This window comes from Oratosquilla oratoria, chromosome 39 (genome assembly GCF_046742065.1).
Source record: "Oratosquilla oratoria isolate Oo_2021 chromosome 39, ASM4674206v1, whole genome shotgun sequence".
Classification (NCBI taxonomy): Eukaryota; Metazoa; Arthropoda; class Malacostraca; order Stomatopoda; family Squillidae; genus Oratosquilla; species Oratosquilla oratoria.
Window position 1 is genome coordinate 43,070,603 of NC_134815.1, and position 12,500 is coordinate 43,083,102.

General features: G+C 36.0%; 1 protein-coding gene across 1 annotated transcript in view; it reads left to right on the forward strand.

Moving 5' to 3' along the window:
• The window catches only part of LOC143020382 (organic cation transporter protein-like), a 46,703-nt gene extending 36,400 nt beyond the window's left edge, over positions 1-10,303 (forward strand). Inside the window, exons 8-12 of the mRNA XM_076176780.1 lie at positions 2,378-2,525; positions 4,044-4,234; positions 6,353-6,510; positions 8,306-8,490; positions 8,820-10,303. Of these exons, the coding sequence (XP_076032895.1) occupies positions 2,378-2,525; positions 4,044-4,234; positions 6,353-6,510; positions 8,306-8,490; positions 8,820-9,050 (913 nt within the window). The 3' untranslated portion in view covers positions 9,051-10,303. The remainder of the gene's footprint in view (positions 1-2,377; positions 2,526-4,043; positions 4,235-6,352; positions 6,511-8,305; positions 8,491-8,819) is intronic.
• The last annotated feature ends 2,197 nt before the right edge of the window (positions 10,304-12,500 follow it).

Sequence of the window (12,500 nt, forward strand, 5' to 3'; positions counted from 1 at the left end):
TATATATATATATTGTTGACAGATTGACGTAAGTGGAGTAGGAAACACAGGAGTCTTCATCTGATTTTATTCCTGACTAGTTACACAGGTATGCTTTGAAAAAGCACATATGCTAAACTAGTCAGGAAAAAATTCAGACTTATACTCCTGTGTTTCATACTCCACTTATATACATACACACATATACATATATATATATATATATATATATGTATATATATATATATATATATATATATATATATATATATATATACACATATATTGGCAAACGACGAGTCCAGCGTGTACTTTTTCCAAATATATATATATATATATATATATATATATATATATATATATATAGTATGATTACAGTATATACATATGTGCATATATATATGTATATATATATATATATATATAGTATGATAACAGTATATACATATATACATATGTATACACACACACATACATGTGTATATATATATATATATAATATATATACACATGTATATATGTATATCTATATTTATATGTATATATATATACATATATATATAGATACATATATGTATATATATATGTATATGCATATATATATATGTATATATACACATATATATACACACACACATATATTCATATATATATATATACTGCATATATACTCGTATGTATGTATATATATCATACATACTATATATATATATATATATATATATATATATATATATATATATACTGCATATATACTCGTATGTATATATATCATACATACTATATACATATATATATATATATATATATATATATATGTATATATATGCATGTATGTGTTATAACGCAATATTATTTTATTAAGTAACATAATGAGATGTAATTCATATGATAGATTATAATAGTATTACATAACAGTATTAGAACATACAAAGTGAATCCTCGTACTCCAATTTCATTTTCATACAAGACTGACCATAACCGGATTATCTCGCGTTGCTGCATTCTTTAGGCACAAATGGCCCAGACTTCCTATTTCCGGACTCCCACGGTTGACAACGCAGAACGCGATGATCTCGCTGGTTTCATTGTCCTGCGGAAAAGTGTCCGACCCCAAATGTGGCGTTGTAGTTGTGCGGTGACAGAGCAGAGATGACAAACTCCGACGCGTTGCGGTAAAGACGAGGAGGAGGAGGAGTAGGGTGGTGAGCGAGGAGGAGAAGAGGAAGATGAATTGGTGGCGGAGGAGGAGGAAGAAGGAGAGGGGGGAAAATAGTAGGAGGAGGTGTAGGGGCAGGAGGAAGAGGAGGAAAAGGAAGAAGATGAGGAGGGTGTGGAAGATTAAGGGGTAAAAGAGGAGGAGGAGGAACAAGTAAAAGAAAAAGAGGAGGAAAAGTGAAACGAAACGTAGGAGGAAGAAGACGAAGGTAAGGAGGAGGAGGAGGAGAAAGGGGACGAATTGTAGCATGATCTTCACAATGCCTGTCTGCATATGCACTTGTTCTTCAGCCCTAGAAAACTTGTGAACACTGAACCGTTTGGCACTCTTACATATTTCCTCACGTATCTCATTTTGCCTCCTGCTGTTTTTCTTTGTTATTTTTCTCTCTTTTTTTTTGTCTCTCTTTATATCTATTTTCTCTCTCTATGATAAAAACTTCATTGAGCATAGGGGCAATGTTATGATACAGTGTCTTTTATTGAACATGAGTAGTAGTTATGACAGCTAAATCAGTCTAAGTATAGATATCCGAAAAAAGTAAATATTGTCCTTTGTTATTGGCTTGGTGCGTGAATGATTTAACTTTTTGTTATAGTGGATTGCTCGTCTATACTTTGGTTGAGATGATGGATAGTTATCCATGCGCATTATGTCGTTTTGGAGTAAATTCTACGTCAATTGGTGCCAGGATCTACTGGGACGACTTTTGGAACTGCAGCTTCTTGTACAGTTTGGTTTTCTTAAGATATCCTCTATCCGTATCTCGCCTCTCATGATTAAATAGAGGAACATTATACAAAAGATTACAAAGGCGGAGCATGCTGACAGGAGACTTTTTGGTCCATATCTAGGTCGGATGCGAAAAAAATCATAATTATAATAAATGAATAAATAGAAAATATAATAATGTAAATGATAAATAAAATACGTAAATAAATGCATAGGTATAGTTAAATAATAAACAAACAGGTAAATAGTCAATAATGATAAATTTACATATAACTAATAATAAATGAGAATCAAACAGACAAATGATAACAAAACAAAAACAAATAATATAAAATAAATCATAATGATTACAGCATCTTGCTTAGGCGTTTATCTAAATGATTCTTAAAGCTTCGAACTGAACTATGTAGAGGATACATACTGAAGGACTCTTCTCATGCCCCATAGGATGCTTCCGGAGTCCCCCCGATGGCTGGTGCTTAAGGGACGTTTCCAGGAAGCTCTTGATGTGTTGAAGAAAGCCGCTGCCATGAACAATCGCGTCCTACCCGCCGACGAGAAAATATTTTCTATCATGAAAAGAATTAAAGAAAAGGTAAGTTGTCCAAGAGTCTTCAAACCGGCAAAATCTTACTGGTAGTTATCGTCAAAGTAAGATGTTTCTCAAATAGAAACGATACTTGGTGTGTTGTTGATAGCTGTAATTGTTATCAAAGATTAGTACCGTAGCAACAATACTTGGTGAAATACTGATAGTAATTGGTACATTCAGAGTAGTAAGAATGGGAGGAAGAGGGAAAGGAATAGGGGACATGAGGTAGTACTGAATAGCCGTTTTACTCATCAACCAATAGTAATCATGCTTAGTCTATAAATACTGGCGTGGCTGCAGAGGCGACAATTGCAGTCGCTGTCGAAACATTAGCTACGGTAGCGGCAGATTCAGTATCTGAACATTGATGAGCTGCACTATTGTCTGATGTGCATCTGTCGACTTATCTCCCAAGGACTGTAGGAATTATCTTCGAGGCAGGTGTCACCATGACTTGAAAAAAAAAAAATGAATGATTCCATAGCTAATGCAGTGTGTGACGCGTAGTCCCACTTTCAGTATTCGTCAGTAAACGTACAGCTGCACAGAAAACTATCGTTAGTAAATCACGCTAATCATTTTGACACAAAACAACGAAACTATTTGAGACAAGTTGAAGTCTCCATCGGAAATAAGATTATCATGTCATAGTGAATCCATATGAACTCCGGAACTATTATTCGATTCATATTCATTCAGAAGGAATTCGAACAATTCGAACCCCAGAAATACCAACCCTTCGGTATCATAAGGTTATGTTCATTCGCGAATGTTTCGACACCCCTACTAACGATAGTTTTCTGTGTAGCTGTACGTCCCAGTGACTTCATTCTCTAGGAAATGGACAGGTACGGCGTGGAACCTAACCCATTTCTGTCCATGTTGGTCTTGAGAATATTTATTCTAGCTAGTGCCGGACGATTCGCTTCACCTGATGCGGAACTCGAGGAACAACAGGGATTCAGACCTTAAATTCCTGTGTTCCAATACTGTGAAAAATGACTTTATATATATATAATGCACAACTTCTAGCACTCAGCTGGTGCTACCGTTAATGTGTAATGGTGTGCATGATAATGCTGTTTTCACCACAGTGCTAAGGAAAGAAGAAGAATTCCTCTAATCTCTTCACTGCCAAAGAAGACCAAACCCTTTGAGCATCAAAAGAATGCCAAATAACTGAATGAAATTGTCTGTTACCGGACAGAATCAAACGACAACTGTCTATAAATACGAAGAAGAACTGCGGTAATGAGGCAGATAGGATCTTCAGAACTTGACACGTGAACAAACAAAGACTTGGCAAATGTAACATCATTCATGCAGACGTCGATCCGTGTCAGTTCGACGTGCAGCTGTGTGTTAACGCGTTTCGTATATTGTCCTGATCGTCGAGAAATGTTCAGAATTAATGACGTGACCAAGGGGATAAGAAAACGATTCCAAGATCTGTTACATGCCGAAAATATATATTCTTTATTTTATCTTTTACTATTAATTTTTATTTACTTTTTGTTTAAGGACGCCCCCGAAGAGAAGGTAGACGAAGAGAAAAAGAAATCGCGGATGGACGTGGTCAAGTCTGGCGGCAGTCTCTTCCTGGAGCTCTTCAGCAGCGTCAGCGTCGCCTTCCAAACCCTCATCGTCTTCTTCTGCTGGTTCAGCGTCTCCTTCGTGTATTACGGCGTCGCCCTCAATTCCTTCAATATTGGGTGAGGCTTCTAGCGAGGCTATTCTTCTTCTTCTTCTTTTTCTTCTTCTTTTTCTTCTTCTTTTTCTTCTTCTTTTTCTTCTTTTTTTTTTTTTTTTTTCTTCTTTTTCTTCTTTTTCTTTTTCTTCTTCTTTTTCTTCTTCTTTTTCTTCTTCTTCTTCTTTTTCTTCTTCTTTTTCTTCTTCTTTTTCTTCTTCTTTTTCTTCTTCTTTTTCTTCTTCTTCTTTTTCTTCTTCTTTTTCTTCTTCTTTTTCTTCTTTTCTTTTTCTTCTTCTTTTTCTTCTTTTCTTTTTCTTCTTCTTTTTCTTCTTTTTCTTCTTCTTTTTCTTCTTTTTCTTCTTCTTTTTCTTCTTCTTTTTCTTCTTCTTCTTTTTCTTCTTCTTCTTTTTCTTCTTCTTCTTTTTCTTCTTCTTCTTTTTCTTCTTTTTCTTCTTCTTTTTCTTCTTCTTTTTCTTCTTCTTCTTCTTCTTTTTCTTCTTTTTCTTCTTTTTCTTCTTCTTCTTTTTCTTCTTCTTTTTCTTCTTTTTTCTTCTTTTTCTTCTTCTTCTTTTTCTTCTTCTTCTTTTTCTTCTTCTTTTTCTTCTTCTTCTTTTTCTTCTTCTTCTTTTTCTTCTTTTTCTTCTTCTGGAAGGCAGATTTGGAGGGAGGTATCATGAGGGGACGTCCTAGGATGAAATGAATGGATGGGGTGAAGGGGGTTTTGGGGAAGAGGGGAATGTCTGTTGAGGAAGGAAGGGAGAGGACAGAAGACAGGGGTGAATGGAGAATGGTTGTATATGGATGATGTTGCGATTGCATGAGGTGGAATGGGCGGGGGGATGGGGGGTGAGGTAGTATGTGTGAGCAAAATTTGACGCAGCCCGAAGGGATTTCTCCCCGTCCTCTCCTTTTATGCAATGGGGGGACGGAGAGGGGGGGTCGCCAATTTAATGAAGCGGCCTTGCTGTGGATGTGCTGTGTCTTGCGACACTGCTTCTGACCCAGGGCAGTGGACAAGGTGCAGGGATGACCCGTCATCCAGGAGGTGCTCAGATAAGAGGGAGGGTGGAGGGGTGTGGAGTGTATTCAGGGATGAAATGGGTGGAAATGATTTTATGCCTTTCCCTTTTTGCCTACCTCCCATGTAAGGGGGAAAAAGCCTTGGTATATGTATGTATGTCTTCTTCTTTTTCTTCTTCTTTTTCTTCTTTTTCTTTTTCTTCTTCTTTTTCTTCTTCTTTTTCTTCTTCCTCTTCTTCTTTTTCTTCTTCTTCTTCTTCTTCTTCTTCTTCTTCTTCTTCTTCTTCTTCTTCTTCTTCTTTTTCTTCTTTTTCTTCTTCTTTTTCTTCTTCTTTTTCTTCTTCTTTTTCTTCTTTTTCTTTTTCTTCTTTTTCTTTTTCTTCTTCTTCTTCTTTTTCTTCTTCTTTTTCTTCTTCTTCTTTTTCTTCTTCTTTTTCTTCTTCTTCTGTTTCTTCTTCTTCTTCTTCTTTTTCTTCTTCTTCTGTTTCTTCTTCTTTTTGTTCTTCTTCTTTTTGTTCTTCTTTTTGTTCGTCTTCTTTTTCTTCTTCTTCTTTTTTTCTTCTTCTTTTTTCTTCTTTTTCTTCTTCTTTTTTTCTTTTTCCTCTTCTTCCTCTTCTTTTTCTTCTTCTTTTTTCTTCTTCTTTTTCTTCTTCTTTTTCTTCTTTTTCTTCTTCTTTTTCTTCTTTTTCTTTTTCTTCTTTTTCTTCCTCTTCTTTTTCTTCTTCTTCTTTTTCTTCCTCTTCTTTTTCTTCTTCTTCTTTTTCTTCCTCTTCTTTTTCTTCTTCTTTTTCTTCTTTTTTCTTTTTTCTTCTTTATTTTTCCTTCTTTTCTCTTTTCTTTTCTTTTTTTTTCTTTTCTTTTTTCTTTTCTTTTTTCTTCTTTTTTCTTTTTATTCTATTTGTCATTGTTTTTCCTTTTTCTTTTTTTTTCTTTTTTCTTTTCTTTTTCTTTTTTCTTATCTTCCTTTCTTCTTTTCCTTTTTTCTTTTTTTTTCTTTCTTTTTTCTTTCTTTTTTTCTTTTTCTTTTTCTTCTTGCTACTGTTATCATTGTGAGATAATTTACACATTTATTTTTATTTTTTTTATTAATTTGTACTTTTTAACAAATTTTCCCCCAAAGGGCGAACACGTATTGGTACACCTTCTTTTCGGGTCTGCTGGAGATCCCGTCATACCTTATGCTGTGGCCGGCCACGGCCCTTGCTGGCCGCAAGAAGACGCTCATTGGACTCTACTCCCTCTGCGCCATCGCCATCTTCGGCTCCCTCGGAGCAAAAGGTAAGTCTTTCAAGGATTTTTTTGTTTTTGTTTATTTGTTTATATTTACATATGTTTGGTCATTAATTAGTTAATTTATTTATTCATTTACTTGTCTATTTGTTTGTTTGTTTATCTACTTATGTATTCATTTATTCATTTATTCATTTATTCATTTATTCATTTATTCATTTATCCATTTATCCATTTATCCATTTATCCATTTACTCGTTTACTTTTTTACTCATTTACTCATTTACTTATTCATTTATTCATTTTTCCATTTACTTATTCATTTATTCATTTATTCATTTATTCATTTATTCATTTATTCATTTATTCATTTATTCATTTATTCATTTATTCATTTGATAATTTCTTTATTTACTTATTTATTTATATATTTATTAATTTGTTTTATTATTTTTATAATCCATTTATTTTATTCTATTTATTTACTCGGGCGCCAATGTAGGAGTTTCTTTCTGATGATTAGCTTACGTCATCCAGTAGATCCAGTCACACCAGATTCAAACAGTTTTACCACGTGGTGTAGCCAACAATATTTGATGTTCAAAATGGTCATCGTAAACGTTACATTGTCCGTTAATATTCTTAGGTTTCGTTGACGATTAAGTTAAGGAATTTTAGACTCAGAGTAAAATAGAATCTTCAATCTACCTCCCCCGCCCTGCATTTTTGTTTAAAATCTATCCTTAGCCATAGACTCCTTATAGTCACCCCTGTAATCGGTTTTGTTTACTTTAAATTGCAGTCTTTCACATCTTCCTTCCGCGGAGATTTATCAGCGAACAAAAACTGTCGTAGCTGTTCAAATAACGATCTTGTTGAAATAAATAGATGAATGACTAAATGGAATATATAAATAAGTCAATAAATAAACAAATGCACAAGTAAATATATAAATAAGCCAATAATATATATTTTGATAAATAAACAAAGATGTAAAAATTTGTAGTTCATTAGAAAGTGAGTATTATGGAGCAACTGTTCACCAACATTGTTAAAATAAAACATCGGTGAGTTAAAACAAATAGAATACAAGTATACCTTGATACCTTAATCCCACATCTCACGGTCTTTTCCATTATTCAATAGTTATTTATTAATTCTTTGACATCTATTACAAGCCTGCTGGCTGAGTGGGTTAGGGCGCCGTTACTTGCGGCAAAGGTCGCGGAGATGATGGTTCGAATCCTTCTACCGGCGAATTTGGACCAAGGGCATGGATAACTAAATTCCTCGCTAGAAAGTCCTCTGCCAGGGGTACTGTCCTAGCCCTCCGAAATGGAGGAGTTTGTGACGTTAAACCATATCATATCACTTAGACTTTTCTCTAGCTGCCGATAGACGATTTTATTCGTCTTAGATTTCCTATGAACAGCAAACAGGTGAAGTGCGATACACTTTAGCCATTGACCTCAAGGACTCGGACTCTATCTAAGGCGTCCTGAGTTCTGTGGATTGAAATTTCTTCATTGTTTGTATGTGCCATTAGATAGTCAATTAGTCATTCATTAAACATTTCGTTCTCATCATATACAGTTGACTACAACTGTATCTCATGTTTTTATGACTCAATAGTAATGACAATCAATTCGTTTTTGTTTTCTTTATACTTGGAAATAACCTATAACCCCATTGCTTGCAAGAGGGTGGTATGGAGATGACTAAAATACCTTGGCGTCAATCATAACCCAAAAGAGAATGTGCCACTTGACACAGAAAGGGTTAAAGGCTGGTTGTATCGACTCTCTAGGCATCATAGTTCACTCTTCTTCGTCTCCCCTGACAGATAACATCGGCTGGGCGGCAGCGTTGTCCCTTGCCGGGAAGTTCGCCATCACGGCGGCCTTCCAGGTCGTCTACCTCTTCACGGCCGAACTCTACCAGACGGGCACCCGCACCGTGGCTGTAGGAACTTCGAGCATCATGGCTCGCTGCGGCAGCATCATCACGCCCTTCATCAACGACCTGATCGTGAGTTCTTTTGTCACAAGGGTAGGGTGGTGGTAGAAGTGATTTAACACTCCTTCATGAATGGAAACTAGTCTCTAGTTTTACGATGAACTATACGTAGCTCTGAGCCGTAGGAGTGTCACAAAAGACGAGGGTTATTTGACCTATGGCAGCGCGACATAAGTTTTCGCATCCCAGCGCTAATTCACATCAAGTTATCTGTTCGCCTCCCTCCCTCACCACACCGCACCACACAACACGAAGTTGTATTGTTACACCATACTACTGTTCCTTCTTGTCTTTTTTTTTCTATATATAGAAAAGAAATTACCCCACCATTTTGGTTTCAGGGTGAAAACAACCCAACCGTTCCTTCGATCATGTTCGGCACCGTCTCCTGTTTTGCGGCTCTCTCGGTCCTCTTCCTCACCGAGACCAACAAACAGAACCTGGCAGAGACGGCCGCCGGCGCCGACATTATCCCCTTCAAGAAGAAGTCGTCGTCGCTAAACCCGATCATCGAACCGTCCGAAGAAAACACGACTTCGCTGGAGCCTTCGGCAGCAGTCCAGGCGAAGTGAAGAGGAAAAGATAGGTTCTTCAGCGGCACCCCTCCGCGATCAATACTATTTCGCATTATAGGGGTAGTATTGGTGGTATTGGTGGAGCCATATAGGAAGAACAGTGGTGCTCAAAATTAGCAAAGGCTGATAAATACATTTTGTGAAGCTTTAATGAACGAAACGTCGCACCAGGGATGATAAAAGCTTCGTTTTCAGATTGTGGTGTTTTCTTTTACAAAACGGGAACAGTGGTATTGAATCAGTATATCAAGGTCAACAATGTTGATTGTTTCAATGCCAGATCCATTCTAGATGGCGTATAAGGTCATGCATACTAAGCCTCTAGATAAGGTTTTAGGTAGGTGGTGTCTACAGGTTGAAAAGTTTATTCAACACAAACAACTGTGATAACAGGAGGCAATCTCAGAATACCATGTCGACGAGCCTATATGTAATATATTGTCGATGAACGAGTTTTTGTTTGGAAAGAGATTAAAAAGGCTGATTAACAAACCACAAAATTTATTGTAAATAAGGACTGTAGGATTTGATGTATTTCTTCGTGATTGAGGAGAGGCAACACCTGAGGAAGGAACTCTTCTTGAACAATGAAACGAGTCAATCATTTTTTAACCACTCTAGAACGATGGCAGACATAAATAATATTGTCCTGCCTAAAACAAAACAAATCTATGCACCTAAGCTAGTTTCTCACAGCACTCAAAAATTTCTACAATGTTGATAACCAAATTCAGTTGTTTCTTTAGTAAACGTCCACCATCTAGCATACTGCAACAAAACTTGTCTATCGTGTTCAAATATTGCACATACATTGCACAATATTATGTCAAATGTTACATACCTCTATCATTGTTTAAATTCATTTATTGACGCCACACATAATTTTAATTCATTGTTACTATGTACCTAATTAGTTTAGAAGTCAAAATGGCTTTATAATCATAGACTTCATTTGTTTTATTTCACATTGAATTAATGGAAACAATAACGAAACAAAGTAAGACATGAGTAGAGCAAAGACAGAGTTCGGGTTTGGTTTTCGAAATATTTCGCCACAATCCAAAAATCTTACAATACTATATCGACCTTAGTCTCGGTATAGATTTTTGGGGGGCAAATCACATATTTTTTAGTATCAGTGAACAAAGTCCAGGTTTACACATTTGAATGTCCAAAAATCTAAAACAATATCAACCAAATACTTTGTACATATTGTCTCTACCTACTTTCTAATACAAATATAAAAAACAGCCCTAGTTTCAAAACCTTAGAGGGGTAAATCACGAAAGAAGAAAAAAAAAAATCTACGACTTCAGTCTTGACTGATTACTGCAGAGCCACCGGTCTGTTCCTTGGAGAGCGATGCAGCCCCTGAGCTTCACCGGGTTGGGCTCATCCACCTTGGTAAGAAACTTACTAGGCTCATCTGTTCATCCCCATAGGCCTCCTTTAACATTCCATAAGCTTGTTGTTTTGTTTTCTTAAGTTTAACGCAAAATTTGATGGCGTAACGTTGCTCCATGTTTCCCTGCATCTTGACAAGTGTTCACAGATCGGCAAACCGAATCAGACTGGTTCCACCATGTTCACCGCTGCACTCAGACCTACAAATATAGAAAGTTGCCAGTTAGTCATTTTATAGAATATATGTATGTGTACTTCACCATGAAGTAGTATTTTGATCAAATCATATTTAATGTCTCGCCTGACATTTTCTCATTGCTTATTGAATGGAGGAGTACATATATGTATGTATGTATATATATATATATATATATATATATATATATATATATATAATATATATATATATATATATATATATATATATATATATATATATATATATATATATATATATGCATACATACAAGTACATACATTTCCGGAAGGAAAATAGCTGTCGATCACAAGTCCAACACGTGATCCAAAGACCATGGTGAATCACATACATACAAAAATAGAAGTGTTGCTCCTTTCCTGTATATTACAATTGGGTAAAATACAGTACATATGTACATACATATACCAAATGGCCTTTTACCTTGTATAAAGGAGGTTACCAGTCAAGGCATGCACCCGCATTTCACCTGTTATGGTGAGGTCCCCATTAAAGGTCGTACGTGGTAATAAGATTAAATGAAACGCAGGGTTACGTGTTATTGTTGTGTTATTAAACTAGTCTAACACCTGTACAATGACCCACAGGACTCTGAGCAAGCTGCTTCTGACGCTCAGGGCGTAAGCCTGCGGACATGTCTGCCTAGGCATACAGATATATTATAGTATATGCAGGATTATACAATGGACATGGATACATATATAGAGCATCTACATGCTAAGATGGTACAGGAAAAGATAGGACTGGATACGGATAGAATATGTGTATAGGTATACATAGTAATACATTATATGTGACACCGACGCATTGGCGTATGAGTGCTTGCTGTGCAGAATGATGTGCATGGTTAAATACTCGGATATAAATTAAGCATTATATCACATTACATTATACTGCATTACATTAGTCCAGAGCCGCTTCACACCATCCCACACCCACCAAACACCCGTTTGTTTACCCAGTTTTATACTAACTCCTTGTTGATGAAGGGCCATCCTTGTACTATGCTCACTGTTTAGGTAAGAATCAATTTACATTTATACAAAAAAAAAAAGTCTAATTTACTAACAAAAATATGGTGCATTTATTTCGAAATTCCCAATTTTTATTGTCACCCCTTATAATTTACGTTTTCTTCAAAACCCTCTTTTTTCAAACACGCTTTCTGTTATGGGCATAACGAAAATTAACTTCGAGGTTAGAGTTGCATTTCTTATGATGACGGTGAAAATTTTCGTTGGATGCTGGAAAACTAAACTATGGTGACAGGTTTTGACGGATTTTATTTCTAGAATGAGGCGTTGAGTCCTAGATCCGCGCTCAATCAATACTTGGACAACTTGCATTTCTATACAAGCAAACAACTGTACCGGTTGTAATATAATGCAATGTAATGTAACGTAGGTACCTACGCGCATTCTCTGGCGCAGCAAGCAACATACGCCAATACGTCGATGCCATATCATATGATACACTGTATAACTATGTATACCTATATATATATTCTACCCGTATCCAGTCCTATATTTTCCTGTAACATCTTAATATATAGATGCCCTATATGCATCCATGTTCACAATGTAACTGTATATACTATATAACTATGTCTTACGTAGCTAGGTTAGACGTGGTACCTCTGTTAGCTCGTGGAAGAGACACGGCAGGCCTACGACCTAAGGTCAGTGAGAAGGAGTAAGTTACTTGCGTTGGTTGAAATTAACTTACTTAATAATACCAAATACCACGTAGCCTTGACTTTCATTCACTCTATCCACACGAGTAATCATGTTGAACGACACCATACAATTCCTACACTGAGATTCTAC